The sequence below is a fragment of the Tenrec ecaudatus genome, chromosome 8 (assembly GCF_050624435.1).
Source record: "Tenrec ecaudatus isolate mTenEca1 chromosome 8, mTenEca1.hap1, whole genome shotgun sequence".
Lineage (NCBI taxonomy): Eukaryota > Metazoa > Chordata > Mammalia > Afrosoricida > Tenrecidae > Tenrec > Tenrec ecaudatus.
The window spans coordinates 8,838,999-8,866,779 of record NC_134537.1 but is presented as its reverse complement, the minus strand read 5'-3'; the positions used below and the strand labels follow the sequence as shown (position 1 = coordinate 8,866,779).

At 55.2% G+C, this 27,781-nt stretch overlaps 1 protein-coding gene across 5 annotated transcripts in view; it reads left to right on the top strand.

Annotated features, from left to right (window-relative positions):
- The window catches only part of TRAK1 (trafficking kinesin protein 1), a 222,718-nt gene extending 195,265 nt beyond the window's left edge, over positions 1–27,453 (top strand). For 3 of the 5 annotated variants that reach the window (XM_075556004.1, XM_075556005.1, XM_075556001.1), the window contains 5 exons: positions 150–386; positions 1,533–1,849; positions 8,165–8,512; positions 21,469–21,571; positions 24,825–27,453. In XM_075556004.1, the coding sequence (XP_075412119.1) occupies positions 150–386; positions 1,533–1,849; positions 8,165–8,512; positions 21,469–21,571; positions 24,825–25,623 (1,804 nt within the window). In that variant the 3' untranslated portion in view covers positions 25,624–27,453. The remainder of the gene's footprint in view (positions 1–149; positions 387–1,532; positions 1,850–8,164; positions 8,513–21,468; positions 21,572–24,824) is intronic. The other 2 variants (XM_075556002.1, XM_075556003.1) reach the window with 2 other exon arrangements.
- Positions 27,454–27,781: the final 328 nt, after the last annotated feature.

The window sequence follows — 27,781 nt, the reverse complement described above, 5'->3', positions numbered from 1 at the left end:
ACACGGGAGGTTGCAGAGAGCTGGTGCTGGGCAGGGTTTCAGGTGGGGCTCCCCGATGGGTCAGCAGCCTCTCTGGACCTGTGGGGAGAGCTTAAGACCCAGGTCACGGCTCCCTCCGCTTATTGTGGGCTGATGTGCGTTCTCCACAGTCACCAGAAGCGCGTCTTTGAGACAGTGCGAAACATCAACCAAGTGGTCAAGCAGAGGTCCCTGACCCCGTCCCCCATGAACATCCCCGGCTCCAACCAGTCCTCCGCCATGAACTCGCTCCTGTCCAGCTGCGTGAGCACCCCCCGGTCCAGCATCTACGGCAGCGACGTGGGCAACGTCGTCCTCGACAACAAGACCAACAGCATCATCCTGGAGTCAGAGTCGTCCGACCTGGGGTGCGTGAGCGGTGGGGGCAGGGGGGCTCCGTCGCTTTCTGTTGTGGAGGACGAGTGGGGGTGTGGTTGGCACCACACATGTCCCTAAACACAGGAGGGAGGCTGACAGGCATCTCACCCTTGAGACTAGAGAGGCCTCCATGCCCTCCAGCCTGTTGTCCATCCACCGAGCATCATACATGCTTCTCCGAGGTCCCGGTCTCCGGAATAGTTTAAAGAAGCGTGACCAGACAGCACGTGGAATGGAATGTCCTGGGTGTTGTCAATACGTACGTGCCCGGCTGCTAACTGATAGGAGGGTGGTTTGAGCCCCCTAGGAGGAAGACCAGGTGACCCGAGGCCCTGCCACGGGAAACCCAGTGGAGCCCCTTCTGCTCCAGGAGCGGGCTTCAAGGGCAGCCGATGGCAGTGGACAAGAGGACACCAGAAAGTATGCTTTTGGATTAAATACCAGAGGTGCATTTGGGGGACTTAATCTTTCCCTCATGCGTGGATGTTTGGAGGGTCTGGTGGGGACTTGGGCTTTCTGTCTTGGGGCTGGGGGTTGCTTCAGGAAATGGGTGGGGACAGCCAGGGCTCCAGCAAGGGCCTGTCATGTTGTGTGCCCTCCTCTCCCCCTCCCCCTTCCCCAAGGACCCGTCTCCGTCCTGAAGCTCTGTGGCACCTATCCCATCTCCACCCCCCACCAGCCCCCCCATTGTCCTCAGACTGGAAGACCGACCGGGGCCTGGTTTGGTTCTTTGTGGCCTCAGCCCCTCTTGTGCTGGTGTCTGTGGACACGTGGTTTTGAGATGCACCCAGAGACCACAGGGCTCCCACTGGGCGGGCGACCCTTGCCTGGATACCTTGGTGGTGTGGGCCGGAGCCCCCAGGGCATCCCCGAGGTGCATCTGCCGGTGCAAATCTCCACCCCATGAGCCAGCGGACCTTCCCTCCAAGGCCGAGTTTATAAGCAAGAGCTGTTTTTTTGGGGGTGTGGGATTTTTTTTGGGTGGGGGGAGCATGTGTGTTGCCTCTCTGGTTGGGCCCTGACTTTAAAGGCTTGCCCTGAGTTCCTTAGAAAACCCAGCAGCCGCCAGATAAGGCGCACAGAGCCTCTGTGGGCACGCCAGCCCACCCACCCTGACCCACCTCTCTTCCTTCCAGGACCGAGGACGGCCATAGGAAGCCTGGCACCCCGGGCACGCCTGGCTCCCACGACCTGGAGACAGCGCTGAGGCGGCTGTCCCTGCGCCGGGAGAACTACCTGTCGGAGCGGCGCTTCTTCCAGGAGGAGCAGGAGCGGAAGCTCCGGGAGCTGGCGGAGAAGGGCGAGCTGCTCAGCGGCTCCCTGACGCCCACCGAGAGCATCATGTCCCTGGGCGCGCACTCCCGCCTCTCCGAGTTCACGGGCTTCTCCAGCATGTCCTTCAGCAGCCGCTCCTACCTGCCCGAGAAGCTCCAGATCGTGAAGCCCCTGGAAGGTGATCACAAGGGGCCGCGGCCCCTCTCCGTCCTCGTCGGCGACTCCCTGTGGGCCCTGATCCACCACCGGGAAGCGGGGAACCCCTGTAGGGCCTACTCCTTCTTCTTCCGAGACAGCCACCCCCGCTGCTGGTTTGAGTTCCACTGAGTGCCCGGGGTTACAGGTTCGAACCCCTCCCCAGACAGCAGGTTAGCCTCCAGCGGGCCGAACCGAAGGAAAGAACATGGACTCTGGCTTTCCCGCTTCAGCGATGCTTTCCCATCTGGACCGGCAGCAGTCGTCCACGGTGTAGCCAGACAGGAAGCAACCCGGCCAGGCCTAGGACCCGAGGACAGACGCTCTGCCCCCTCCCAGATTCAGTTTGTTGTCCGAGCAGGGAGCGTAGAGCAGTCGGTGTTTTTTGCCAGGGACCGTGTGGAAGTGACCGGACTGCTCCGAGATCTGGCCTGACCCTCTCCCCCCGAGGGAGGGGGTTTGTGCCGAATTCTGAGCAAGTTTGCCAGATGCCTGCACATGGGTCCAGGAGTCCCCTTCCTCCCTCGGGTCGCCCACCTCTGGCTAGCAGACACACCCGCCCGTGTTGAACCCATGGAAGAACTCACCTTGGTTTGCTTCTTGCTGGAGAAAGTGCCAAATCCTCTTGCCTTGACCTTCCCGAAAGGTTAGCCGTTCAAAGGTGCCTCCTGAGACAAGCGTGAGAATCTCTTCTGAGAGGTCCCCGCCGTGGGGTTACCGTGAGGAGAAGCCAGCTTGATAGCAGCTGGTTTGGGCTGGTTTGAGGGGTGGCAGGGTAGCTTAGTATTTGTTTTTGTTATTACGCTGCCTTGCCAGTGTGTTTGCATTTTTTAAATTTATTTTTTTCCTCTCTTTGAATATGGAGAGACCCGTGTGAGTTTCTGAGAAAGCATTTTAGGATTCTGTATGAGAATGCAGACATAAAGCCAAGTCAGAATTCCTCTAAAGCAGCGGTTAGCGGTTCTCAACCTGTGAGTTTGCAACCCTTCACAGGGGTTGCCCGATTCATAACAGTCGCAAAATGACAGCTATGAAGTAGCAATGAAAATAATTGTATGGTTGGGAGGTCACCACCACATGAGAAACTGTATTGAAGGGTTGCGGCCTGAGGAAGGTTGAGAACCCCTGCTCTAGAGCAATGGTTCTCAATGATAATAATAATTAATAATAATAATAATTTCCTCCCCGACTCCCCAGAGCATTTGGAGACTTTTTAAAACCTAATTGCCACCCCTATGAAATGTTAATATCTTAAAGGGACTTCTTACAGAGAGGCCTATCTGTGCTTTAGGTGTAAGAGTATAATTATTTCCGCACCCCTCCCTGAGATTAAGTTTTACCTGGAGGGGGCAGTAGCAGTCCTGCTGGGGAGGCCTGCTTCAGGGTGAGGCTGTGCGGAGGCAGCCCCACCCTGAGACCTCACTGCCAAGGAAGGGGGAGGTTAGGTTTCTCCTGCTGTCTCTAGGACTGGCCTTAATGGTATAATTTAGGCCCTTCGTAGGCTTCAGAAAAGGGCCGGCTCACTCACCTTTGAAAAGATCTGTTTATTCAGTTGTAAGCTTTGTGGTGATTGTTTTCTCATCCACGATTATGTCTGTTTTTTGTGTGGGTTTTTCTTTTTTGGTTTTGTTTTGTTTTTCCTTCCCCTTTTCAATAAAATCTTCCATTTCTGCAATTTTACTTTCTGCCTTTTCTTTCTCCTCCTGTTTTTTCCCAGGCCATTGGAAGGTGCCATCTCTGTCCTGTCTGCTTTGACGCTCCGTCCCTGTTAGGTCATCCCAGAGCAGGTTTTAGGGCTCGTTGTCCACGCCCATCTGCATCATTTGTTTCTGCCGAGTTACCTCTCTCTCTCTCTCTCTCTTTCTGTCATTCTTGTGACCCAGGAAGCAGGACGTTTGTGAATAACAAGAAACCCTGGGAGGTTTGCAGGGACAACTTCGGTTTACTGACCGCCCCCCTGCTCCCCATGGGGTGAAATCCCGATCCTTAAAAAGCCCGTCTCACCGCTGTGGCCACAGGCGCCCTGCTCCTCTGTTCCTCCGTGTGCAGCCCCCTGGCTCTCCCGAGTGGAAAAGCAGGAGCGTTTTGCTCGCACGCACTGCCACTTCCACCGTCCGCTTGCGTGTGACTGTGTTTGGTGTGGCCCTTTGGGACTCTGTTGGGCTTGGGGTTCTTCCCAGCTCAGGCACAGTGGAGAAGCTCATACACCTCGCTGAGCACCCTGGGACTCATGTCTTGCCTCATGTGTCTGGGAGGCGAGCACGTGGCGGCGGGTTTTGTCTTGTGCTAGCACGTAGCAGGTACTGGTTACGCTGCTGGCTTCCACGTTGGCCCCTTCCCAGTAGCTCTGGTCTAACGGACTGCATTTCCACATCATTGAGATTGGGGCTCGAGCTTGCCCCTCTCTCTCCCCTGTTTGCCTCCCTAAGAAGCTGATAGGATTGCTGAAGCCTCTGGACCTGCTGTGAGTGAGGTCCCTAGAGACAGTGGGCTAGCCCCGATCTGTGTGTCCCCCATCTGTGCCTCCGGTCCCATCTGTTTCTTTTTTTAAAAAGTTCTATTTATCTATTTATTTATTTATTTTTAAGTCTTTTTATTGGGGCTCATAAGGCTCTTATCACAATCTGTACATACATCAATTGAGCAAAGCACCCTTATATATTCGTTGCACTCGTCATTCTCATAATTCACCTTCCACTTGGGTTCCTGGAATCAGCTCGGTTTCCCTTTTTTTCCCCCATCCCCCTCCCTCCCCGCCCCTCTGTTTCTTGAGTAGTGTCAGCCAGTGTGGCTGGGCTAAGTGTTGAAGCAGGTAGCACTCTTGTCCCTGCGACTTAACTGGCAATTTTTAAGCAGATGAGAACCAAACAAAGCATTCCGAGTAGAGAGAAACCCGTTATAAGGACCCGGGTCAACCACAAGTTGTCCCTGTGTTTTGCCCTCCCTGCCTGATACATTGCAACCATGATAGGATTTCTAAATAAACGAGTTCATATGGAATTAGGAAAACAAAGTACAGAAAGCTCAACTCTTCTCCAGAAGGACTAATTCTAACTTTTACAGCTCTGGAAGCTTTTCTGATTTTAAATGGACCCCCTGTGTGACCAGCTTGGGGGGTGGCAGGTCAACGGGCAATGGCCAAGGGGCAGTGGATGTACTGACCGCTCCCTGCTGTCCACACCCAAGTTCTGCAGTACTTTCTCTTGGCGTCAACTCAGGACACAAATGTTCCTCTCTTCCTGAGATAATCTCCTGGCCAACAGCCTTGGGGGACACATGTACCTCCTTGGCTCACACGGCACATTGGCTATCCGTCTGCCAAGCCCACCCTTGGGAAATGGGGAGACGGGATCTCAGGCCATCCATGGGGAGTAGGAGAAGATGAGGGTCCCAGTCCATCCATGGAGTGGAGGAGGGATGGGGCCCCAGTCCATTCAGAGGTGAGGAAGACAGGGGGCCCAATCCATTTATGGGGTGCAGGGAGATGGGAACCCCAGTCCTTCCTTGAGGGGGCAACAGACCCCAGTCATTCCTTGGGGTAGGGAAACAAGGGTTTAAGGCCTGCAGGACTCTTGCCAGGGCTCAGATCCTTCCTGCAGAAGGACAGGGAGCTCCGCCCTTTTCTGGCCCTCATTCTTCCTGGCTGTCGTTCTGTGATGTTGATGACATGATGCTACATTGTATCTAGTTTCCTCTCAGGCTGGATGTGCGCCCCCCACTGGGCGTCCGTGGCTTCTCCTGACAGCATCTCCCCAAGGTAGTCTTGTTACCAGGCCAGTGCCAGCCCACCCAGTCATATGGTCCGAACTGGGGATATACTGGGGTACATGAACTGTTTGCAGGGTGGGCCCAGGGCTTCCTTTAGCTTCTCCAAGACAGGACTTTTTCAACCGCAGCACTGTCACCCTGGCTGGCTGGCTGGATGTGTGTGTGTGTGTGTGTGTGTGTGTGTGTGTGTGTGTGTGTGTGTGTGTGTGATACTTTCCTGTTCATTCGTGGTAGGGGGCCGGCAGCGGCATCCAGGTCCAGCAGCACCACTCCCACTGGGTGACAACTCTCACAGGCTCTGGACATGGTCAGGTGTACCCTTAGAGGAAGGGGCCCCAAATCACAGCCAGTCCGGAAGCCCCACTCTGCAGGTTTCTCACCTGGAGCACAGGTGTGCGGTGGTTGGGCCTCCAATCCACCTGCCTTCATTTGATCTGTCCACGCTTACTTTATCTGTCCGCGCTCAGCCCTGCACTGCTCTCTCACCGTTCCTCTTGCTTTTTCCATTGGGAAGGTTTCCCTAAAGGAAGCTCAAGGTCAGCGGATGACTGTTGACAGTGATTCCTGGGACGTGCCTCCACCAGGGCATGAGGAGCCTTTTAAATACACGTGGGCAGTGTGCACGCTGCTTTTTCCCTTTTAACAAGTCCATTTGTGATGCCCACTTACAAAGCTCTCATGACTCCCCAGGCTGCGGGGTCCCCGTGGAGAGATTTCTTGGCGTTGGTGAACTCGGGGACACGGGTTCTCTGCAGCCGTGCCCTGGCCCACCACCTGCCATCTTTACGCTTCCTCTCTAGCTGCTGACTGATGGTCCCTGACCTTCACAGCTCCCCTTCCTGATACCCACGAGAAGGGATCCTTCTTGGGGAACCCTGATAACTGGGAGGTCCTCGGGAATGGGAAGGTTTCTGCTTTCCAATGACGGAGAGCTGCTCCCTCTGCAGAGAGATCTGGAACCGCCCTTTGTGTGGCTGTGTGTGGGTGGACCACGTCGTCATCTGTAGGATGGGCGTGCCCGCCCAGCCCGTGGGCTGAGCCCCGAGAGAACTAGAGTCCTGTTCTCAGAACCCAGGGGAGAAGCATGGCCGCCCTGCCAGGCGGAACCCCAGGGAAGGCCAGTATACCCAAGGTCCTGGGCTCCTCCTGCATGCACGCTCCTTTCCCCGGGTTTCCAGGTGACCCTGGCATGCCTCTCAGTGTGGAGTACCTGAGACACCTCCAGGGCCTCAGGGGACACCAGGTGCTAGTCAGGTTGGCCTGACTAGTGTTCTGCACGGTGTGATCCGATCGCTGGGCTCAGTGTCGCCGACAAGATGGGCCCCTCCACTGCCAACCTCTCTGTGGACCTGTGGGTTTTTAAGTCCCCCCAGAGCACTCCAGCCCTCTCCCTAGAGAAAACGCCAGTCCAGAAGGCACACTCCGCCCACAGGTCAACCTCACGGCTCGTCAAGAGCGGATTCTTTGCTCTACTCTGAGCTGTGGGCTCAGAGGCTGTTTTGAAATCTCCCCCTTTCGCCCTGTTGAGAAGACACCAACTCAACAGAGGTCTCCATGTGTAGTGTGGTGACAACGGTGACATCCATGCACTTGTGCTTGTTCACACCTCCTTTTCTGAGTGGCCGCTCCCTGGTGAACATGAGCCCAGTGTCCCTTCTAACCTTTCAATCAGATCCCACAGAGACCGCACGGGGCTCAAGCTAAGCAACTACGCTGTTAGGGTTTGAATTTCCTGGAGATCCGGGGTCCTATTTTTGGTTTAATGTTTAAAAGTGATTTGGGGAGGGGAAATAATTCCAGGGATTCATTCAGCCTCTTTGGCTCCAGAAAGCCTGGATTCTGAATTCCATAAGAACTTGGCACTCTGTCCCATATATTCCCCGTCCTTTCTGCCAGCAGAGCCTGCAATCCGTGGGAGAAAGATAGGGCTTTCCATTCCCATGAAGAGCTACGGTTTTGGAAACTCCCCGGGGCGTTTCTACCCTGCCCCATAGGGTCCCTGTGAGTCAGCATTCACAGCGTGCCAGTGGGGTTGTTTTTGTTTGTTTGCATCTCTGGATCCTTCTGTAGATTCTTGAATGGAAAGCACTTCTGTCAACTCTGTTTCCAGTCAGGTGTGCAGCAGGGAATCGGCACCCGTACCCCTTGCTTTTTGCGTCTGCCGTTGCTAGGCTTCCCTTCCCCGTTCTCTGTTTTCCGAATGGCTTGTCTTAGATTTCGGGATTCACTTTGTTTGGAGAACATAAAGGCATCATCACCCAGGAGAGAGGTGCTCCTTCCCCTTTGAAAATCACATGCTGATTCCTTAAGCTGGCGCCCTGCCGGTGGACATCTGTGGAATGTGGGTTACAGCCTCATCATAGGAAGGGCCGGGGGCCGACCCCCTGTGGTTCCCACACTGGCCCTGCTGGGGCCCTCTTGGGAGACTCAGCCCGGGCTGGCTGGGCTCTGAATACTCAGAGAGTGGGTAGATGACCATCATCGTAGAATCCCATTCTAACTCTCCCTTCTCTGCCCTTCCTCCTGCAAGGCTCAGCCACCCTCCACCACTGGCAGCAACTGGCCCAGCCTCACCTTGGGGGCATCCTGGACCCCCGGCCCGGTGTGGTCACCAAGGGCTTCCGGACACTGGATGTTGACCTGGATGAAGTGTACTGCCTTAACGACTTTGAGGAAGATGACACAGGTGACCACATTTCCCTCCCGGGCCTAGCTACCTCCACGCCAGTTCAGCACCCAGAGACCTCAGGTGAGAGGTCCCGAGCACGCGTGACTGTCTCAGGCAGCAGAAGTTACCCGAGCCGGCCTCAGGCTGTCCCCGAGGAGATGCAGGAGCCTCCAGCGGCCACGAAAGAGGAGGAGGAGGAGGAGGGGTCTGGTGAGGGCAACACGATAAGTCCCGTGAACCCGGCACCTTCGGCGGAAGCAGAGTCCTGGGCCATTGTCACGTCTGTCCCGGGCCCCCCCTGTAGCGGCTCTGTGTCTGCAGCTTCTGCCCGTCTGTGTGGTTGACAGTCCCAGCCTTCTTCCCCGTGTGTGGTTCCGTGTCGAGCGCAGCCTGACGCCTCCTAGGCCGGAGGTGCATGACCCATGGGCTCTCCCCAAGTGGGGGCAGGGAAGGCTGCTAAAAAGAAGTGGGGTCTTGGCACCACGAGACTGGTGGCATCCCCTCCTGCCCGAGGCCGCTGCCTGCTTGTGAAAGGCAGGCTCTCTAAACTGGTGGTGGTTCCCACCCACCCCGGGCTGCTGCAGAGATAACGTGGCTTCCGGATCCTCCAGAAGGTGGCTGGGTGCGAGGAAGTTGGGGGGGGGGGAATGCACAGCAAGGGTTCAGGAGGGCTTCCGATCAGGGGGCTTTTCAGGTGGTTGACATCGGTGTACACATTCTGGGGAAACCCCATTCATCCCCAACAACCTATCCAGAAGTGGTCAGAACACTTCCTGAAGCCCCCTCCCTAGGTGCGTATAGCCTTTCTTTCTAGCCCTCGTGTGTTGAGTGGGATATTTTTTTTAAAAGAAGGCTATTAGCAGGTCTTCCTTAACCAAAGGAGCCCCAAGAGAAGTTCATCACCTCTTCCAGCTCCCCAGGAAAAGGGCTCAAGCTACATCTGTGTGGCTTCCCCCCCAACCCAGGAAGCCTTAAGGACCTAAAACCAATTTGAAGAATAGCTCAAAGCCCGGCAGTGGTGGAACTTTGTGCACCCCCTCTCCCCGCCCCCGCCACCAGGGGAGTGTCACTGAGGTACACACTTATCCACTTCCCCTACTGTAGGACACAGAACCCCAAACTTCTCAGACTGCCCAGGTCCATGTGCTGAGAAGACAGCGAAAAGGGAAGAGACCTGGTGGGGGGGGGGAGTTTGGGGGAGGGGGAAGGCAGGGGCAGGACTTGACCGAAAGTTGCCATCCCCAGGGCATTTCCCAGCCCCTGTGTTTGAAGAGAGGACCCTCTCTGTGCTCTGTGCCTGCCCACCGAGAAGGCCACCGACTGCACTCGGCTTCTAAGTGGCCTCCCCCACCCTCACTCCCTTCCCTTGGCAGCTCTGGTCCAGTGGCTTTAGATAGGACCAGACCCCTTCCTCCTCCTCCTCCTCCTCCTCCTCCTCCTCCTCCTCCTCCTCCTTCTTCTCCTCTTCCTCTCTTGCCTCTGAGATACACTTTAGAGGAGGAGTCCAGTGAAAAGAACTGGGGGCCTTGTTACCATCGCCCTTCCCTTCTGTAGCAATTACATTATCAGGTGGAACTTGTGGGCGGAGATCATTCAGAAGTGGGCTTCTTGACCCTTAAAGGGCCCTTGAACACCTTGGTGGTATTGCGGCTGTTTGTTAGCAAGTGTCAAGGCCCCTCCCCGAACCTCGGTGTCAGCTGGTCTCTGCTGCTGGACTAAAGGGGTGGACGCTGTGTCCCGTGTGAGTTTGCCCTGCAGCATCGCAGATGGGCTAGGACCCTGGAAGTTTACAGAAGCTCCGTTGAGACCCTGCCCAGGAGGAGCAAAGCTTCTCGAGACCGTGAAGAGCACCTCTCAGGGACAGCGGGAGAGAGGAGACCAGTGAGGACGGCTAGAGTCAGAGCCACTCATCTTAGCCATGAACAAGGCCATATTCATGCCTTCTTCCCTCCTAGCTCAAACCTGCCCCAGAGTCCTCCCAGCAGTTGTAGTTGAGACGAGTGGTCAGTTCTACAGTGGACACTGTGGAGGGCTCAGACTGGACTTGTGTGAGCCAAGAGAGCTTTTCAGATCCCCAGAGGTGGTTGAGGAAAGGGTGTTCAGAGAGTTCCTTTGCACTTGGTTTCTGGATGAAACCTGTCTTTGCAGAAAAAGGAAGGGAGGGAACAAGGATTTGGGTCTTTTCTTTTTGTTCCATTCATAGGGAAAGACAGGGCAGGGCTGTTTTGAAGTGTGGCATGTGAGAGGCGTATCACTCTCTTAAGTACTTCCCCCAAAGGTCCTGGGAGACTCTGTACATCTGAGTGCCCCAGCTGGACAGCCTCTGAAGGGGGACTTGTGTACAGGTTGACCTGTCTCTGCATTGGGCTGCCTTTTTGTGACCAAACAGCAGGACCCCGGAGCTGCCCTCTGCCTGGCAAGGGAAATCAGGGAACAGAAGGTGGACAGACTCCCCTTTGTTCACGCAACTAGTGTGATGGAGGAAATGGGAAAGGCCCATGTGAGCCTGTCCGTGTGGACCCCACTGGCTCTGTGGGGGAACACGTTTTCAGCATGGCCAACTTTCACATGTGTGGTGTCCCGCCTCAAGCACCAATTTGCTGGCTTCCAGAACCCCGTGCCTTAAAAAAGGACGGCCCGTGCCATTGTATTTGCAAATGCCTTAGATGATTAAAATGGATTGCTTAACACGATTTTCAGATTGCATTGTCACTGGGTTCCCGTGGCGTGTTCACTCCATCCGTTACAGAAGGTTGATCTTCTAGGGGACAGTCTAGGGTTGATCTTGCTCCTCTGTACTCTGTATGCCGGGTGGCAGGTATTTGTGTCCTGACCTGGCGTCTCCACCCGGTGGAGGACCCGGTGATAATTTTAATGTCTCGCAGTTAAATGTTCACATGGCCGGTCAGGTGGGCAGTTGAATGGGGGATAGGAAGAAGGTGGGGTTAAAACAACAGATAAAATCCATAGAAGGCCTATTTACTTTCATGCTCACCGCGTAGGGACCGTGTTGCGGGGGCAGTAGGTAAAGCAGGCTCCTGTGAATCGTGCCGCTGCACCACACTGGCAGAGGTCCTGCAGTGCCCCCCATAACATGGCTGGGGGTGAGCTGGCAAAGTCAATGTGAGAGGAAGGGGAAACTCCCCTTGAAGATCCCTGTAGTGTCCAGGACCTGTGCCCCCAGAGCCAAAGGCCAAAAAGTCACTTCGTTCCAGCTTTATGAGCAAATGGATGGAAAGTTCTGGAAGCCAAGCATTCGCCTAGCTTTGTCTTGATGCGTGGGCAGTTCTAGAAGACCCAGGCTACCCATTATCTGGCTGTACTTTCTGGGCCACTGTGGAGGTGTTCGGCTTCTCTAGTGAGAAATACCTCTGTCCTTGGCTTTATGCGAGAAAGAATTCACGCCGAAGCCTGGTTTGTGATGCAAGTGGTTTTTTTGGTTGTTTTTTTTTTTTTACAAAGGATAGAAGCAGTTTCAGGTGTTACAGTAAACTGAACACAAGAGAGAGAGAGGGGCGGGGGGAGCCCATGGCACAGCTGCACGGGACCATAGCCCAGATGTGCTGAACTGTGTTGGAGCTGCTGGGAGCAAGAGGGTGGTCTAAAAGTTTCTGGCTTTTTCAAGGACCCCATTGGGAGGTGTGGTCAATGATACTATTTGACTACATTGGTTGAATCCAGCCCACCTGACCTAGATGGGCCAATCCAAGTATACCGCCCACCTAAGTGTACCACCCCTTCCTGGCTCCTGGCCTGAATATAAGCATGACTTCCAGCCTGTCTGCCTGGCTGGGTTCACCCAATTTTCTACAGCAACCTCCTTCAGGGGCACCCCGGCATAGAGAGGGACAACTCCCTATCTGGCTACCTAACAGAGGCAGGATCCTTTGAGGTCTGGGAGGGAAAGCCAGTTTAAGGGCCTGTGTTAGGCAGGGTTCTCTAGAGAAACAAAACCAGGACCCTTAAGATTATATATATAAATTGTGTGTGTGTGTGTGTGTGTGTGTAAAGGATAGGTTTATGCAGCAAGAAGGAATATGACAGCTAATTTGTCCACACAGCAGGACAGAGGGCTCAGTCCAACTCACTTTCATAACAGTTAACATACTGAAGGGCCTAAGACAAGCGGAGTCAGCCTGCAGGCAGCAGACAGCAGGCAGCAGGGTGGGGCAGCAACAGCCAGTAGCGCTCGGCCCTGATGAAGCCTCAAGCTCTATACACTTGGCAGCATGATGTATCAGCAGCCTGGCAAAGCAGGTCTCCATCCTTTGGCTCGGCCCACAGGTAGTGCAGCACACGGTTGAGGCACAGGACCAGCTCAAACAGCAACACACTGATCACCAGGGAGAAAGAGAAGGAAGGCTGGCTGTAGGAAGCATTTAGCTCAGTCTCCCTCTAATCAAGCTGCATCCCGATTAAACTCTGCCCACATGTTCCTATGGAAGCCTCGTTGGCACAATAAGCCTAACTGTCAGGGGCCTCAGGGATCAATAAGTGAATGGCATGTACTCAATTCAAGACCCTTGGGTCTGGGGAAGTGCCTTCTCAATGCGTACACTGAGACTCAGGGTGACAAATCCCCGCCCAGCCAGGAACACTGTTCAAGTCAGGCCTAGGCCTAGAGCAGTTCAGGAGAGCACAGAGCGGCCGTTCCGCTCAAGCCCACCTGCATTAGATGATGCTAAGGAAGCCCTCAGGAGCCCAGGTGGTATACCAGCAGCGTGCTTGGCTGCTAATCTCAAGGCTGGTGGTTCAAAGCCACCCAGCAGGTCCACGTGAGAAAGCCCTGACAGTCTATTCCCATAAAGAGCATGGCTTCATGAGGCAGTTCGACTCCATCACGGGGGTTCACTAGGAGTCGAAACCAAACGCGGTGGCATCCGACAGCAACGAGAAAGAAGTCTGCAGTCTGCTGCGTGAGACCGCAGTGTGTGCCAGTGTACCCCGTGCCGCCTGGGAGTGGGGAAAGGAGGGAAGGATGGGGGAAGATGCTCCTTCAAAGCCGTCGGGGCGGGCCTCTGCTGACAGTCCCCCCAGTGCCACTCACTAATGGAGAATAGTTCCTCTGGTGTAGCCTTGCCCCTACCTGGCCTCCCATCACCCCTGCCCTATGCTTTTCTGGGTGGCTGAGGCCCAGGCAGCCTGGAGCCTCTTTGCTGATGTGGGTGCTCCGGGGGGCACCAGCTCCTCTGAGGTGTGAGTGAGTGGCCCCGCACTACTCAGGAAGCTCAGGAAAGGGCCCGCCCACTGAGGTGCTTTAGAAAGCTCTGATGGGGTTGTGATAGCAGCCCTCATGGTACAGTGGTTCTACTGACCACAAGGTTGGCAGTTCCAAACCACCACGGGAGAAAGACAGGGCTTTAGGCTCCTGTAAAAGGTTCCAGTCTCGGAAACTCTTGGGGGGCAGTTCTACCTTGTCCTGTAGGGTGGAGAGGAGTCAGAAGTAGCTTTGTGGCAGTGAGTTTGGGGTTTTTTGGGAGCAAGTAAGCTCGGCCAGCTTCCCCACTTGGCAGCTTCACCCGGGAGGAAGAGTGCAGACAGCATTGTGCCCAGCGTTGTGTGGGTCCAGCCCTCACTTTCGCCAGAACCGCGCTTCTCAACCTGTGGGTCGCGACCCCTTTGGGGGTCAAATGACCCTTTCACAGGGGTTGCCTGAGACAATCAGAAAACACATATTTCCGATGGGCTTAGGAACCGAGACATGGCTCCTCAATCCATCTCCAGGTGAGTCCACTCACATGTAGATACGCCCACATACAAGTACTCGGTGTGAAGACTGACCCATGGTGCCCATGCTTCAAGACAAAATTCCATTGATTTGTCCTTAGAAATAAGTATTTCACAATATAGAAGGACATATTGTTTTTGTGATGAATCACTCTGTTTTCATTATGTTCAACTTGTAACAGTGAAAATACATCCTGCCTATCAGATATTTACATGACCATTCATCACAGTAGCAAAATGACAGTGATGAAGTAGCAAGGAAAATAATTTTATGGTTGGGGGAGGGGGAGTCACCACAACATGAGGAACTGTATGAAAGGCTCAGGGCATGGGGAAGGTTGAGAACCACTGCTCTAGAAGATTACCCAGAGGGCGGGCAGCCGGACAGAGGGAATTCCCCGCCCTCTGCAGTAACCCTGTACAAGTTTCACTTAAGCCACAGTGTTTTCCTGGTTTCATTTTTTTAGTTGAAAAAGAAACATTAAACACTGTTAGAAATGAACAAAAATGCTCATTCCTTGTCGTCGTGGTGTGGCTGGGTTGATTCCCACTCACGGTGACCCTGCAGACAGAGGACAGCTGCCCCAAGGGGTTCCCTAGGCAGAACCTCCATGGAAGCAGAGCAGAGGGTCTTTGCTCTGCAAAGTGCCCATGGAAACCAGCCTTGCTTGTTGGGACCCAGCGAAGGCGCAGCTGGGCCTCGTGGGAAGATGAGCCTTAATTGACAAACTGAGAAAAAAGATCTTGCAACCTGGTTCCACATCTTGAGTAGAAACCTCCCCTGGGCCTGCCGGCTGCTTCTGTGTCTCAGTGGCACCTGTGGCTTTCTCGGGGGGGCCCTGAGTAGAGGCAGGATCAGGCAGAAGCAGAGGCGGGGAAGGGCTGAAGGAGCAGAGAGAAGCAGCCCGGACCGAGGACTGTGAAAAAAATTCATCCTTTGTCCGTACAACACACGCTCATTTAAACTTACTTCAGCATACGTTTACCAAGGGCGATGTGGGAGCTGCGCTCCTGAATCTGCCAGTGATCTTGATCACCCGCCACCCCTACCCCCACCCAGCAGAAAACAGCGTGTCTTAGGTTCTCACTAATCTGGAACCACAGGGAAAACAGCAACCATCCTGGCCACGTTCTGAAATGACGGAAGAAGTCTTCTGAATGCATTGTGCTGCACCTTGATAGTTTAAAGTCCTTCAGGAAGAACTCGAGAGCATTGTTTTGTACCCCTTCTCCTTTTTTTTTTTTAACAGGAAGGGAGAGACTGCTCATGTAATTGACAGGTTAAGAGGCATCTTGTATTGAGCATCCAGGGGGTGGTCCTAGCTGACTTCTTCTGGCACCCCTATTGCCTCAAGGCAGGCAAGGGTCATCCTTTTTGACCTCTTCTGACAGCAGCAATTCCTCCTGCACCCCTCTGCATCTGTACTGGGTTCCACACTTTGTGGCAGGGGCCACACAACCCACAGACAGTCCTCACCATTCTCAGCTCAACTGAGCCCGTTCTGGCTCACATCAACCCTTAGAGAACACGGTAGAATTGTCCGTGAGTTTCCAAGACCGGAACTCTTTACAGGAATAGAAAAGCCCCGTCTTTTCCCCATGGAGCTGCCGGTGGTTCTGAACTACTGGCCTTGCGGTCTCGGCTGAACAGGTAATGACTACAGCACCAGGGCTCCATAGACTTGTGTTCAGTGTCTTTATTAGGGAAGCCAATTGATTACCATTCAGGATCAGCAAACAGTAAGAAAGCCAGGAGCCCAGTCTCTGTCTGGTCCTCAGTCTCTCAGCCATATGGTCCCTTGACCTTGGCCTCCATGGGCCAGGAAGGCAGCTGCCTGTCTCTCAGCCCCACTGTTCCACATGAGAAGCACTGCTCCTTTGAGTCTCTGGGCCACAGTCCCTGGGGCGTCTGGTCTCCGTCAGTCAGATATCTCCAACCTGCTCTCTCCTCTGCTCCTGCTTCAGGGAAGGCTCATCCTGACAGCCAGGGGCAGGCAGAGGCACGTCACTATTCCTAACTGGTTATGAAAACCGGGCAGTCCCCACTGTCAGTTTTACACATGCCCTGTTTGTATGGTTTCTCCCCCCACCCCAGCCCCACCCTGGGAGTGACAGAGACTTGGGTAGACGAACCCAATTTCCCCCCTCCACCTTTGAAGTGGCTTAGTCCTTGAACAAGAGGCAGCAGCGAAGCCGCTAGGCACCGAGCATGTCTCACAAGTTCACACCCGTCCAAGAGGGCTTCAGAACGCCCTTGGGGAGATGGGATGGGAAGCTTAGCGCATGTTTCCACGAGTTAGTTTAAGTACAAGGGGTTGTGTTCTTGAGGGGTGCCACGGTGGCCCAGTGGTTCCTCATCAGGCCGCTCCCCGGAGCGAAGAGGAGACTTTCTTCCCTGTAAAGAGTGACGGTCTGAAGAGATACTGGGGTGGCTCTCCCCCGTCCTCCAGGGTTGCTATGAGTCAGCAGTGATTTGGTTTGGGTTTTATATTCTTGGGATCCCTGGTGGTGCAGATAGTGGATACACTCTAACCACTAACTAGACGGAGGTTTAAGTCTTCAAAGAGGTACCTGGGAGGAAAGGCCCGGCTGTCCACGGCACCAAACCTGTCCCCAGGCACAGGTGGGTCGCCAGGAGTCCGAGAGCTGGGCGTCGACTGTTTCTGGAAGTGGGACTCGGGTCCTTGGGCTTGGTGCAGGCCACACCTGTAAGCTGGGTGCAGAGTGGCATTTCACTTCCCAACGGTTGAGTTCTACTGCAGGGAAAAGGCCACGGCTAACCTGGGGGGGCGTGGATGCTGTTGGGTTGGTTCCTATCCACAGGGACCCTTTATGCACAACAAACCAAACGCTGCCCGGTCCTGAGCGATCCTCGTAATTGATCCTGTGCCTGAGCCAGAGATGCCGCCACTGTGTCCGCCAATCGTGTTGAGTGTCTTCCTTCCTTACCCTGCACCCCCTCCACGGTACCAGACACGATGGCCTTCTCCAGGGACTGGTGTCTGCTGACAGCCTGGGGGAGCTACCTGGATTATGGGGGAGAAAACAATGTGTGTGCACGTGTGTGCATGCAGTTTTGAATGAGAGTGGGCAGTATATGATTTAATGAGGGTGTGTGTGTGTTTTAGAATGTGTGCGTTTTGTTTTAATGAGGATATGTGTGTAAATGAGGATGTATATGTGTTTAAAGGAGGGTGTGTGTGAATTAAGTGCGTGTGTAAATGAGGGTGTGTGTGAATGAGGGTGTGTTTCAATGAGGGTGTGTGTGTGTGTGTTTTCATGAATGTGTGTATGTTGTGTTTTACTGAGGGTGGGTGTGTTAATGAGAGGGTGTGTGTGTGTGTCTCAGTGTGGATGTGTATGTTTTCATGAGTGTGCATGATGTGTTTTAATGAGGGTGGGTATGTTAATGAGAGGGTGTGCGTGTGCATGTTTTAACGAGGGTGTGCATGTGCGTCTGTTTCAATGAGGGCGTGTGTGCGCATGCTTGTGTATGTGTGTGTGCATGCGCGTGCACATGCATGGTGGCACGTGTGTGGTGATAGAGGCCACAGAGAGGAACCGGAAGTATGGAGGCAGCCTCCACACAAGCCCCTAAAGTAAGTTGACCATATGCCCCGCTTTTTGCGGGACAGCCCCGATTTTTAACAATTTTTCCCACGTCCCGCGGCATTTTTAAAAAGTCCCGATTTTTGGAAAGAATGCATGACAAGCTAGGGTATATGGTTTTCAGCTGCCATGTGGCTATTTTGCCAGGATATGAGTTTTATCAATGGTGTCCCGCTTTACCAATGTTACAATCTGCTCACCTTACCCTAAAGGGGCCCTTCCCGAGAGGGGTGGTGACAACACAAGAAGTGCCCTGTGGATCACAAGACAGGTCTCTTCCTGAGGTGTAGAGAGGTGTGTGTTTTTAAAAAGGGGTCGGTGTGCAGAGGATGTTAGGGAGTTGTGTGTTGTTTGGGGAGCTGTGAAGCCCGTCCCGAATCGGAAGGACCTCATTGTCAGAGCAGGAAGAAGCCGGGTGCCTGGGTGTTCTCCCACACAGCCATGGTGGCCCTTTCCACCCACCTGTGCTAGCAGGCCCACACCTCACCTACACGCCCCCAGGGCTCTGAAGAGCTTCTTACTGGAGAGAAACCACAGCTTGAGCATGCCCTGTGCCTCTCGCCTCTCCACTCTCAGATTCCCCAGGCCATGTGAATGTCACACGCCCTGTGGAAACACGCCTAGCACGGTCGTCCACGGGAACATCTCCGTGCGGACTCACAGAGGCCTCATCCAGGACACAGTGGCTTGGTTGGCCCATACAAGGGAAAGAGCCGGGCTTGCGAAGCTGCAAGCCTGCCTGTCCCTGTGGACCCCGAGGAGGGAAGCAAGCATTGGCCACATCAATTGAAACAGCCGCTGTGCACAAATCTCATTATGTGGTGACTGATGGAGTCCACCCCCAGGGATCTGGGACACGGCCTTGCCAATGCAACTTTCCCTCTTCTCTAGCTTAGCACATTAGGGGCCATGGGGAAAGCACTGGGCTTTCCTGCTCCTGGGGGGCCTGAGACCATTCCGCAGAGCTGCAGCCACCTCACTCTGTAGCACATTTGCAGAGAATCCCCAGCTGGTGCTACAGAGCCTTGGGGCTCTGAGGGCAGCATGGTCATAACCACTCAATGAGGGCACCTTCTCCGGGCAGAAAGCACCTCCAGGTCTGCTGGAAGAGCAGGCTGCACCTCCAGCCTCCGGCATGTCTCCAGACTGCTCCCAATAAGGACCGGCAGTAAGCACGCTCTCCCACCTGTCCTTCTGGACCACGCGGCGATGTGTGGAGTCTCAAAGTGGCCTTTGACGATCACAACCTTGGACTGGTGTCAGAACCTGGGGCTGGTGAAACAATGAAGCACCATGCAGAACCAGGTCTCTTAAAATGCAAATAAAATCTCTGGTGAACACGTGTGTCCCTGGGTTTGAGATCTACCTGTTTTCTCACAGCACACTGAAGAAAGACCTCCCATCAGGTGGAGAGGGGGGAAATCTGTGGCTTTCCCCCTGTCCCCCAGAAAGAACTTGGATCACTGGGTCCCAGAAACCCTGGCCTTTGAGCCCCCAAAGTGAACAATCCCCAGGATACCCTTGTCTGCAAAAAGCATGTGGCGGAGGAAACTTCTGAGCCCCCTCACCCCCCACCTCGCCACGGAGAATATTTCATGTGACTCTTCTTTGTACCATCTGCTCCCTTCTGGCCCCCAGGGTATCAGTGCAGCCCCGCGCGACCTGGACTCAGCTTGCGTGTACTCACTGTCTCTATGTTGTATCCCAAGGAGGGGAGGCGCTGCAGCAGCCCGGACGTCAGTGCTGATGGACAGCTCCCGCCCTGGCGCCCCGCCCCCGTGGTATTTTGGAAGGGTCCCATCTTTGCCTTTCGCCCTTGTTGATCTACCTCAATCTTCTCAAGTGATTTGGTGCTCTCGGGGAAATGAGAACTTCTGAAGTTTTTAGCAGCCTTTCCTGTCCCCTAAACCCATCTGCCTGAGACGGGTTTATCGCTTTGCTGGTGCAAGTCTGACATATGTCTGTCTTCTCACTTCCTTGTTGCCATGGAAGCTCTGATAGGGCTGAGGGGGGCGGTGGAGGTGGTGAGTGTGGAGGGGTCATGGGGGGATGATGTGCATCTCAATGGGGTGTCTTCATTGCAAACCCAGCCTTGGCTTTGAGTGAGTGTGTGGGTGCGTGTGCGTGTTTGAATGTTTCTCCCTTTCAGCTGTCCTGCTGTTAACTGTTCTTCTTGACCGCGTCTCCCCCTCCCTCTCGAATAAACGCCTTGGCTGTTCTCTGGGATGCTTCGCTCAGACCATCTGCTGCTTCTCTTCTGAGACTGGAGTGCAAATGAGAGGGCTGTGATTGGCTGGTCGCCTTCTCCTCATAGCCGGCTCCACTTTTGTTTTTTGCTTGCTGCTGTTTCTAAGGTTGTGTGAGTTTCCAAACCATAGCATTTGATGGGTCAAGAAAGATTCATAAGGGCTATTTTTCTGTTTTGGGGGGTGTTTTTGTCTGTTTCTCAGGGTTTTTTTGGGGGGGGTGTTGGCCTCATTTTGGTTTTGTTACCCACCCCCCCTCCCTTTTCTTGCTTTGTCTGAAGCTCCGGTGGTTGAGAGTTTGTTCCAGGCCGCTGATGCTGGCAGCCAGGCGGGACACCATGGAGATTCCCACCCCCCACGCACCCACGCACATGCACACGGACCGACGGGCCATCCCATCCTGTCGTCAGCACCACCCCCCTTTTGCACACTGGCTCCATCCTGCCCGCCTTCAGCTTGTGTGTCCTCAACACGTTTTGTCCCGTCTGGCTCCTGGCTGTCTGTAAGACACAGCCAGCCGGCCGTGTGTGGATCTGTAGGTCCAGCCACCAGTCCGTTCTGTTCTGTTTCCCTCGAGCACTGGAAGATTCTGGTGCACCAGCTCTTTGAATCTTCAGAATGCTCGTGCTCTATGGTCCTCAAGGCCACTTCTCCCAAGAGGTCTCTGGGGGCTGAGCTGCAGGGGTGGGGTGCGGATGGGCAGGGTGGGAGTGGGACCGCCCACGTGCTGCCTGTGCATGCTCCGGAGAGCAGCACCTTTTTCTGTTGTGTGCTTGCATTATGAGGGAGGAGGACCGTGCGATCATGCTGTCTCCCCGGCCTCTCACTGTCCCCCGGCCAGAGCTCGCTGTCCCTCGCATGCTGCTAACCCGGCCGTGACCGCCTCGCTCCTGACCTACATCCTCAGCAGTCTCAACAACTAGGCCACGGAGCTTTAAGGGCACTCGGAGTGGGGCCGGCCCCGGTATCCTTGAGATGCTCAGGGCAGGGGTGTGTGTGTGGGGGGGGGGCACCGTGCTCCTGACCGGCGCCATCTGGGGATGCGGTCATGTCGCATAGTTGTTGAGCCATCTGAGGTCCCTCTCCCGCCCTGACAATCACAGACAGGCAGAAGTGAAGCCAGCTTCCCTGAGCAGGCCCCTTTTGCCCTGAATCCAGGGAGTCTCCCCCGTCTCACACTTCTCCCCTGCCCCCTGGGCAGAGTGTGGACACCTGTTTGTCGGTGACCAGAAGGCATCAGAAGAAGCCAGATTATGGCCTCTGAGGAAGGGAACCCCAACTTACCTACAAGGGTTCATTAGCACCCCCCCACCTCCTGAGCTGGCTCCACTACTGACCCAAGGGTGGACAGAAGGTGGAGCTCAGAGCTCTACAGCCAGTGTGCAGAAGTGTGGTTCCTTTCATGGGACCACCTTTTGTCCAGAGCTTGTGAGGCCCACCTTCCTGGTCCAGATCCAGTCAACAACACAGTGCCTCCCCTGCTTGTGTCTGTCAAGGGCCTGGCGGGATCCTCCCCCTTCCTCATGGGTTTACTTGGATGCAAGGAATGTGTTTTGTTCCCCCCGCCCCGCCCTCCCAATGTAGCACATCACCCTGGGAAGTGCATGTCGCAGACCAACTCCACCTTCACCTTCACCACCTGCCGCATCCTGCATCCTTCAGATGAGCTCACTCGGGTCACGCCAAGGTAAGGGCCGGGCCCCAGGCTGGGCAGAGGTAGGGTGAGGTTGGGGGTCATTCCCTGCAAGCTGATGGACTGTAGAGGCTCGCCAGAGTTGAGCAGTTTGCCCGGAAAGTCATGCTGGCTAGCTGAGGAAGGTCGTAGACGTTGGTGGTTACCTATTCTGGAACTTGTTTCCTTTTGAAGGGAGCCACCCCCCCCCCGATGTCTATCCCAACCCCCACCCCAGCCCCTTCAGTTCTTGTAGTTAGCCATGACTAGGTTCCTAGGCCCTCCAACAGATGGAAACAGACACAGCCCCAGGCCTCAGGGCCAAGACTGTTGGATTTCTGCCCCTTTTTGCCAATAGAACACAAAGTTCTTTCATGGGGGTAGAATTACTGCGTCCCACAAAAGCCCTGGTACTTCTGGGATGGCCTCTAGGAACCATACACCACAGCCCAGTGACAGTGGCCAAAATGATCCCAGGCCAAGCAAGCCACACCCCAAGTGTGGCTTGCTTCTCCAGACCATTCAAGAATCAGAGGCAGGCAGCACCATCTGGGGAGAGGGCTCACTGCCAGGGCAGGGCCTGCCCGGCTTGCTCTTTGGATATTCACAACTTCCAGCTAGAATCCCTGGGTGGTGCTGATGGTTCATTCACTCGGCTGGCAACCAGAAGGCTAGGTGCCTCAGAAGAAAGGCCTGGCCACCCCCAACCCGATACACCAAAACATTGGCAGCCCCCTGGGGCACAGTTCTACTCTGACACACATGGGGCCTTCTCCAGGAAGCGGCGTCAGCTCCTGGACAGCTCCCAGCAAAAGGGAAAATGATCTTCCTGTCCGGCTGCCTGGCCCAGCCTGTGGTCTTTTCTGTGGCACTGGTGGCTAGGGGAGGGAGACGGCAGGGCCAGATGTCAGGGAGGCCTCCCCACGAGCACCTTAAACTCTGAATGATTCTCCACAGGTCTTGTGAGGAGGACGACGAAGCAGCCCTCTGCCCCGTTGTGCCAAGAGAGGAGATGTAGGGCAGAGAGCCAGCCTCCAGGCGGGGCAGGGGGTGAGCACACGGCTGGCAGGGTCCCCTGGAAGGGGCTGTGTGTGCACGAGTGGCCGCCACTAACCTGCGAATTGGGCATGGATGTGTCCCTGTGGTTGTGCCTGGCTAACGTGACCACCTAACCCTTCTAAACGCCCAGATCAGAGAGTGCCAGCACTAATACAGGCCTGACCACAGTTCTCGCTGGGCAGGGCCTCTGAAGTCCAGCCTTGTTGCTCCTGCCCCATTCCTGCCTCCGAGAACCTGCCTTCCCGTGGCTTTACATTTGGGAAAGGCTGCTGTTCTAAACGTGGGGAGACCCCTTCCCCAGAGGGTCCCCCTTGACTGATGCCGCACCCTCAAAGCGGTGCACATGGGCCTGCATCTCTGAGCCTCGCAGCCGAGCCAGGGACCCTGAAAGCCTGAGGAGTCAGGTCAGGGTCCAGAAGGCTGCTTAGCCAAAGCTAGAGAAGAAAGTAGTTGGAAGCAAAATGAAATATCTTAAAGGCCTCGGCCTTGGCCTTGAAACACATTTAGTGCTATTTTTCTCTCTTTTATTTCACATCCAGAACTGTAGCGCCCACGGTTCCAGGAGTCCCTCTTACAAATCCACATTATAAACTGAAGTTATGAACCTGTTTCTCTGAGTTCTCCTGCCTCAGTGCATCCCCATCCTGGGCCCCTGTGACCCTGGTGGCCTGTGGTGTGCAGCCCACCCCACGGTGGCCATCAGCTACGAGGTCCCCAGAGGGTGAAGTCAAATGTGCAGCCAGCTTGCCCTTGCTTTTAAAATGCCCCTCTTGAGATAGAGGCTCCCTGCACTGGAGGTCATTGCAAGGACCCACCCCTGGTGCTTCCCATCCCCCACTTTGGTGCTTGGCCTAAGATGTCTGTCTGGGTCTCCCTCCCTGGGCTCCTGGGAGCATTCAGCTGGCCTGGCCCAGGGCTGGCTCTGCCAGGTTGGGCAGGATAAGCTTCTCCTGCAGTACTGTGGGGCCTCAGGCCTGTGGGGCCTCCCCTCCCCTTCTGGCAGCTGTTTCAAAGAAAACTTCCCATGGGATTAAAGCAGACAGCAGTATGTTTGCCCTTCCTACCACCCCCAACTCTGCTATGCTTCCCCAGATTTGGGGGCACAGTGGGCCCATAGGCTTCTCTTCATCATGTAGCCATGCAGGTTTCTTGTGTCCACTGGCTCTTCCAGGATAGCTCCGCAGACATAGGTCCACTGGGCATCACAGGGCCCTTCTGACCTCATAGGATGCAGAAGGAGCCCTGTGTTGGGGGTCAGGAGGCATCAATCCCTGGCAGCTGAAGGCCCTCCACCTGGGCTGCCTCGCCTGTCTTGGCAGCTCCTGGAGTAAATGCTCACACCCCCTCATAGTACTCCCTGCCACAGAGTTGATTCTGACTCACTGTGACTCTACAGTATAGACAGGGTAGTTTCCCAGACTGTAATTTGTGATGGGAGTACAAAGCCTCGTCTTTCTCTCAAGGAGCTGCTGGTGGTTTTGAACTGCTGACTTTGTGGTTAGTAGTTCAACTTGTGATCACTAAGCCAGTGGGTGTCCCTGCTAGACCTGGTTAAGGTCTTACCTCTCGAGTGTGGTAGGAAGGAACACTGGGATTTGAGAAAATCTTGGTAGGGAAAGACAGCTTCCCCCCTCCCTCCCCCAAAGTCCCCAATCCTCCACTCAAACCTAGGGTCAAATCCAAGGTTGGCCAACTTAATGGCTTGGTGTGATGCATAATCAGCTCCTGAGCAGTGGTTCTCAACCTTTCTAATGCCACGCTTTAATACCATTCCTTATGTTGTGGTGACCCCCCCCCACCAGTCTAAAAATTATTTCCGTTGCTACTTCATAGCTGTAATTTTGCTACTGTTATGAATTGGGCGACCCCTGTGAAAGCATAGTTCAACCCTTAAAGGGGTCTAGACCCACAGGTTGAGAACCGCTGCTCCTGAGCCTCAGTGTCTTTCGCACTAAAGGAATAGTGACAAGCAAAGGGGCAGCCTCCCATAACCTCAGGCATCTCTCCACTTAAGGGACCCAATTGGGTGCTCCCTGGGTGAGAGAAAGGCCGGTGTTGGATGAGGCGCCTGGATGCAGTGGCTGGGGAGTAGTTAGCTCCTGGGGCACCCGGACCGCCCTGAGCCCCCTGCAGGAGACTGCCCACTGGGCCTTTCCCCAGTCTACTGGAACACGGACTCATGAACGACCCCGCATCTTTTCGTGTGCAGCCTTAACTCCGCCCCGATGCCAGCTTGCAGCAGCTCCAGCCACCTGAAGTCCACGCCAGTGGCCACGCCCTGCACTCCCCGGCGACTGAGCCTGGCGGAGTCCTTCACCAACGCGCGCGAGTCCACGACCACCATGAGCACGTCGCTGGGGCTGGTGTGGCTGCTGAAGGAGCGGGGCATCTCAGCGGCCGTGTACGACCCTCAGAGCTGGGACCGGGCCGGCCGGGGCTCCCTGCTGCACTCGTACGCCCCCAGGATGGCCGTGATCCCCTCCACCCCACCCAACTCGCCTATGCAGACACCCACGTCTTCCCCGCCCCCCTTTGATTTCAAGTGCACGAGCCCGCCCTATGACAACTTCCTGGCCTCCAAGCCGGCCAGCTCCATCCTGCGGGAGGTGAGGGAGAAGAAGAGCGTGCGCAGCAGCGAGAGCCAGACCGACGTGTCTGTCTCCAACCTCAACCTCGTGGACAAGGTCAAAAGGCTCGGCGTGGCCAAAGTGGTGAGCTCGGGGCGCGCCCACGTCCCTACGTTGACTGAAGAGCCCGGGCCTCTGCTCTGTGGGGCCCCTGGGCCAGCGCACACCATGGTGTCTGGAGGCCTGGTGGCCGAGGGCCTGCCCCTTGGCTGCCCCACCGTCACCAGCACCATCGGGGGCCTGCAGCTGAGCAGCGGCATCCGCAGGAACCGTAGCTTCCCCACCATGGTGGGGTCCAGCATGCAGATGAAGGTCCCCGTGGCTCCCACCTCGGGCATCTTGATGGGTGCTAAGCTCCCCAAACAGAGCAGCTTGCGGTGAGGGCAGAAGTGGGTGCCCGCCTATAAGAGACCCACGTCCTCTGGTCCGGATCGCCCACCTCCCTCTGCCCTTCCAGCCGTGCACACTCCTCCCCGCCTGCGAGACAAATCAATCCTGTGCCTAAGCGGGGAAGCCCTGTGCACCTGGTCAGCGTGTGCGCAAGGATCGGGGGCTCCTCCGCACAGGCCCAAGCCCTCCGGGTCCCGTGGCCCTCTCCTCGCCCCGGAGGACATCACCTGTGCCCACCTGTGGGATGGTGGGCACCCTTTTTGCCCTTTCCTTTGGAGAAGCACTGGAACCACCCGAGCGCAGTCTTATCCCGTGGATGAGACCGGTGGTTCCCTGGACAGCCCGGCGGAGGCTGTGGTCGCGCGCGCGTCACCGGACGCTGACTGCAGTATCTCGCGGGTCCCCCCCACCCCCCATGCCGCTCCAGAGACCTCCGCTGGTGACGGACCGCCCTTTTGTTTCTCGAGGTGTGACCTTCCCCCCTCCTGTCTTCAACTTGAAGTCCTGTGCTTTGTAATCAGCCGTCGGGCCACGAGCCTGAGCCGAAAGAGAATGTATTTCCATACCTACTGCTCCCGTCCAGCAGCCCCACCCTCCTCTTCCCTGCTGTCCTTTTTTTTATCCGCAACCCCCTACCTTTTTTTGTAAACCTTGGGAGTTCTGGTGCTGGCTGGGGGCGGCAGCATCTGCTCTCTGTGTGGGTCCATAGCCCCGATGTGGCCTGGACCCTGCAGGGGGTAAGGGATGGTGAGGCAGGGAGATGGCTAGAGACCCTTATTAGCAGGGCCACGACACCCAGACCCGTTTGGGGAGGAGGTCAGGCTTGGGGGCTCTGCCAGCCGCTGTCCTAAGTCCCAGAGGCCAGGCCGGTCCAGGCGCCTTGGCTAGCTTAGTCAATGCCCACAGGTGCGTGTGGTCACAGCGAAGCTAGCCGCCTCCCTCTCGTGCCCGGCCAATTGTTCCCCTCTGGGAAGGATTGAGGTGCCCAGCAAGAAAAGCACACCCCACTTAGGTAGCCTGGCCCCACGGCTGCGGACCCACGCTCTGAGCTTTTATTTATGTTGTGCGTGTATGCGCGAGCATGCATGTGTACATGCGCTCGCGCCTGTGTGTGAGTCTAACCCCTGCCTCCTCCCCCGCACCTCGTCCAGCCCCTCTAGCCACAATATCCGTGGCATAGCCTGCCCCACGCTGATCATGTATTTATTGTCCTCAGAGGACTACTTGTCCGCCCTGGTGTTTCCTGTCATTTGTCCCAGACGTGTGGAGGAGAACATCATATAACTGAAATGGTCACCTGCCCCTTCCACCCCCACCCCTCCTCAATGTATGCATCCTCCAGTTGAGTGGGCAGAACCCTGTGACCACCGAGGAAGGAGACTTTGAGGAGGGACCCCCAGGGGCGAGCTTAGGTCCCACGATTTCAGACTTTTATTTATTATCCGCGCGTGCACACAGGAGGGTGGATTTTCCTCCACCACACTCGCCGTTGTGCGTACGTGCGCACCCACTGCAAGTAACTTACCTTTTCATTTGAATGTATTTTAAAGCAGTAGATAGACTCAACACAGGGGAACAAGAGCCCTGGATGGAATGGAGCCCTCTGGGAATTCAGAAAGGAGTCCCCCCCACCCCCACAATCACCCAGGAAGTACCAGTATCCAAACTGACAATTTGGAGGTTGCAGTATTTAGTCTAGTAAATAAATAAATGAAACCATGTGCAACCACTTCCCACAAGTGTGTTGAAATGCATTTTAAAAAATCAACGATGAAATTCTATTTGCTAATGAATATCAATAAAATAAGTTCAAAAAATGGAGTCACACTGGTGGTGCTTTAGGGTAACCCCCCACCACAAAGGGACTGTGCTTTTATGCAAGATGCAAATGCTATTGAGTACCTGTGTTAGTCTGGGTAGACTAGAGAAGCAAATTCATAGACCCTCATATGCATAGAGGAAAGAGTGTTATATAAAGAGTGATTGTACATTAAGAACACATCCCAGCCCAGGTCAAGTCCATAAGTCTGATATTAGCCTATATGTCCAGTATAGTATGTAAATTCCTCTTCAGACCCACACAACGTATGCAATGACGCCAAATGCAGGAAGATCACAGGCCAGTGGGTAGAAAGTCTTGTGGATCCAG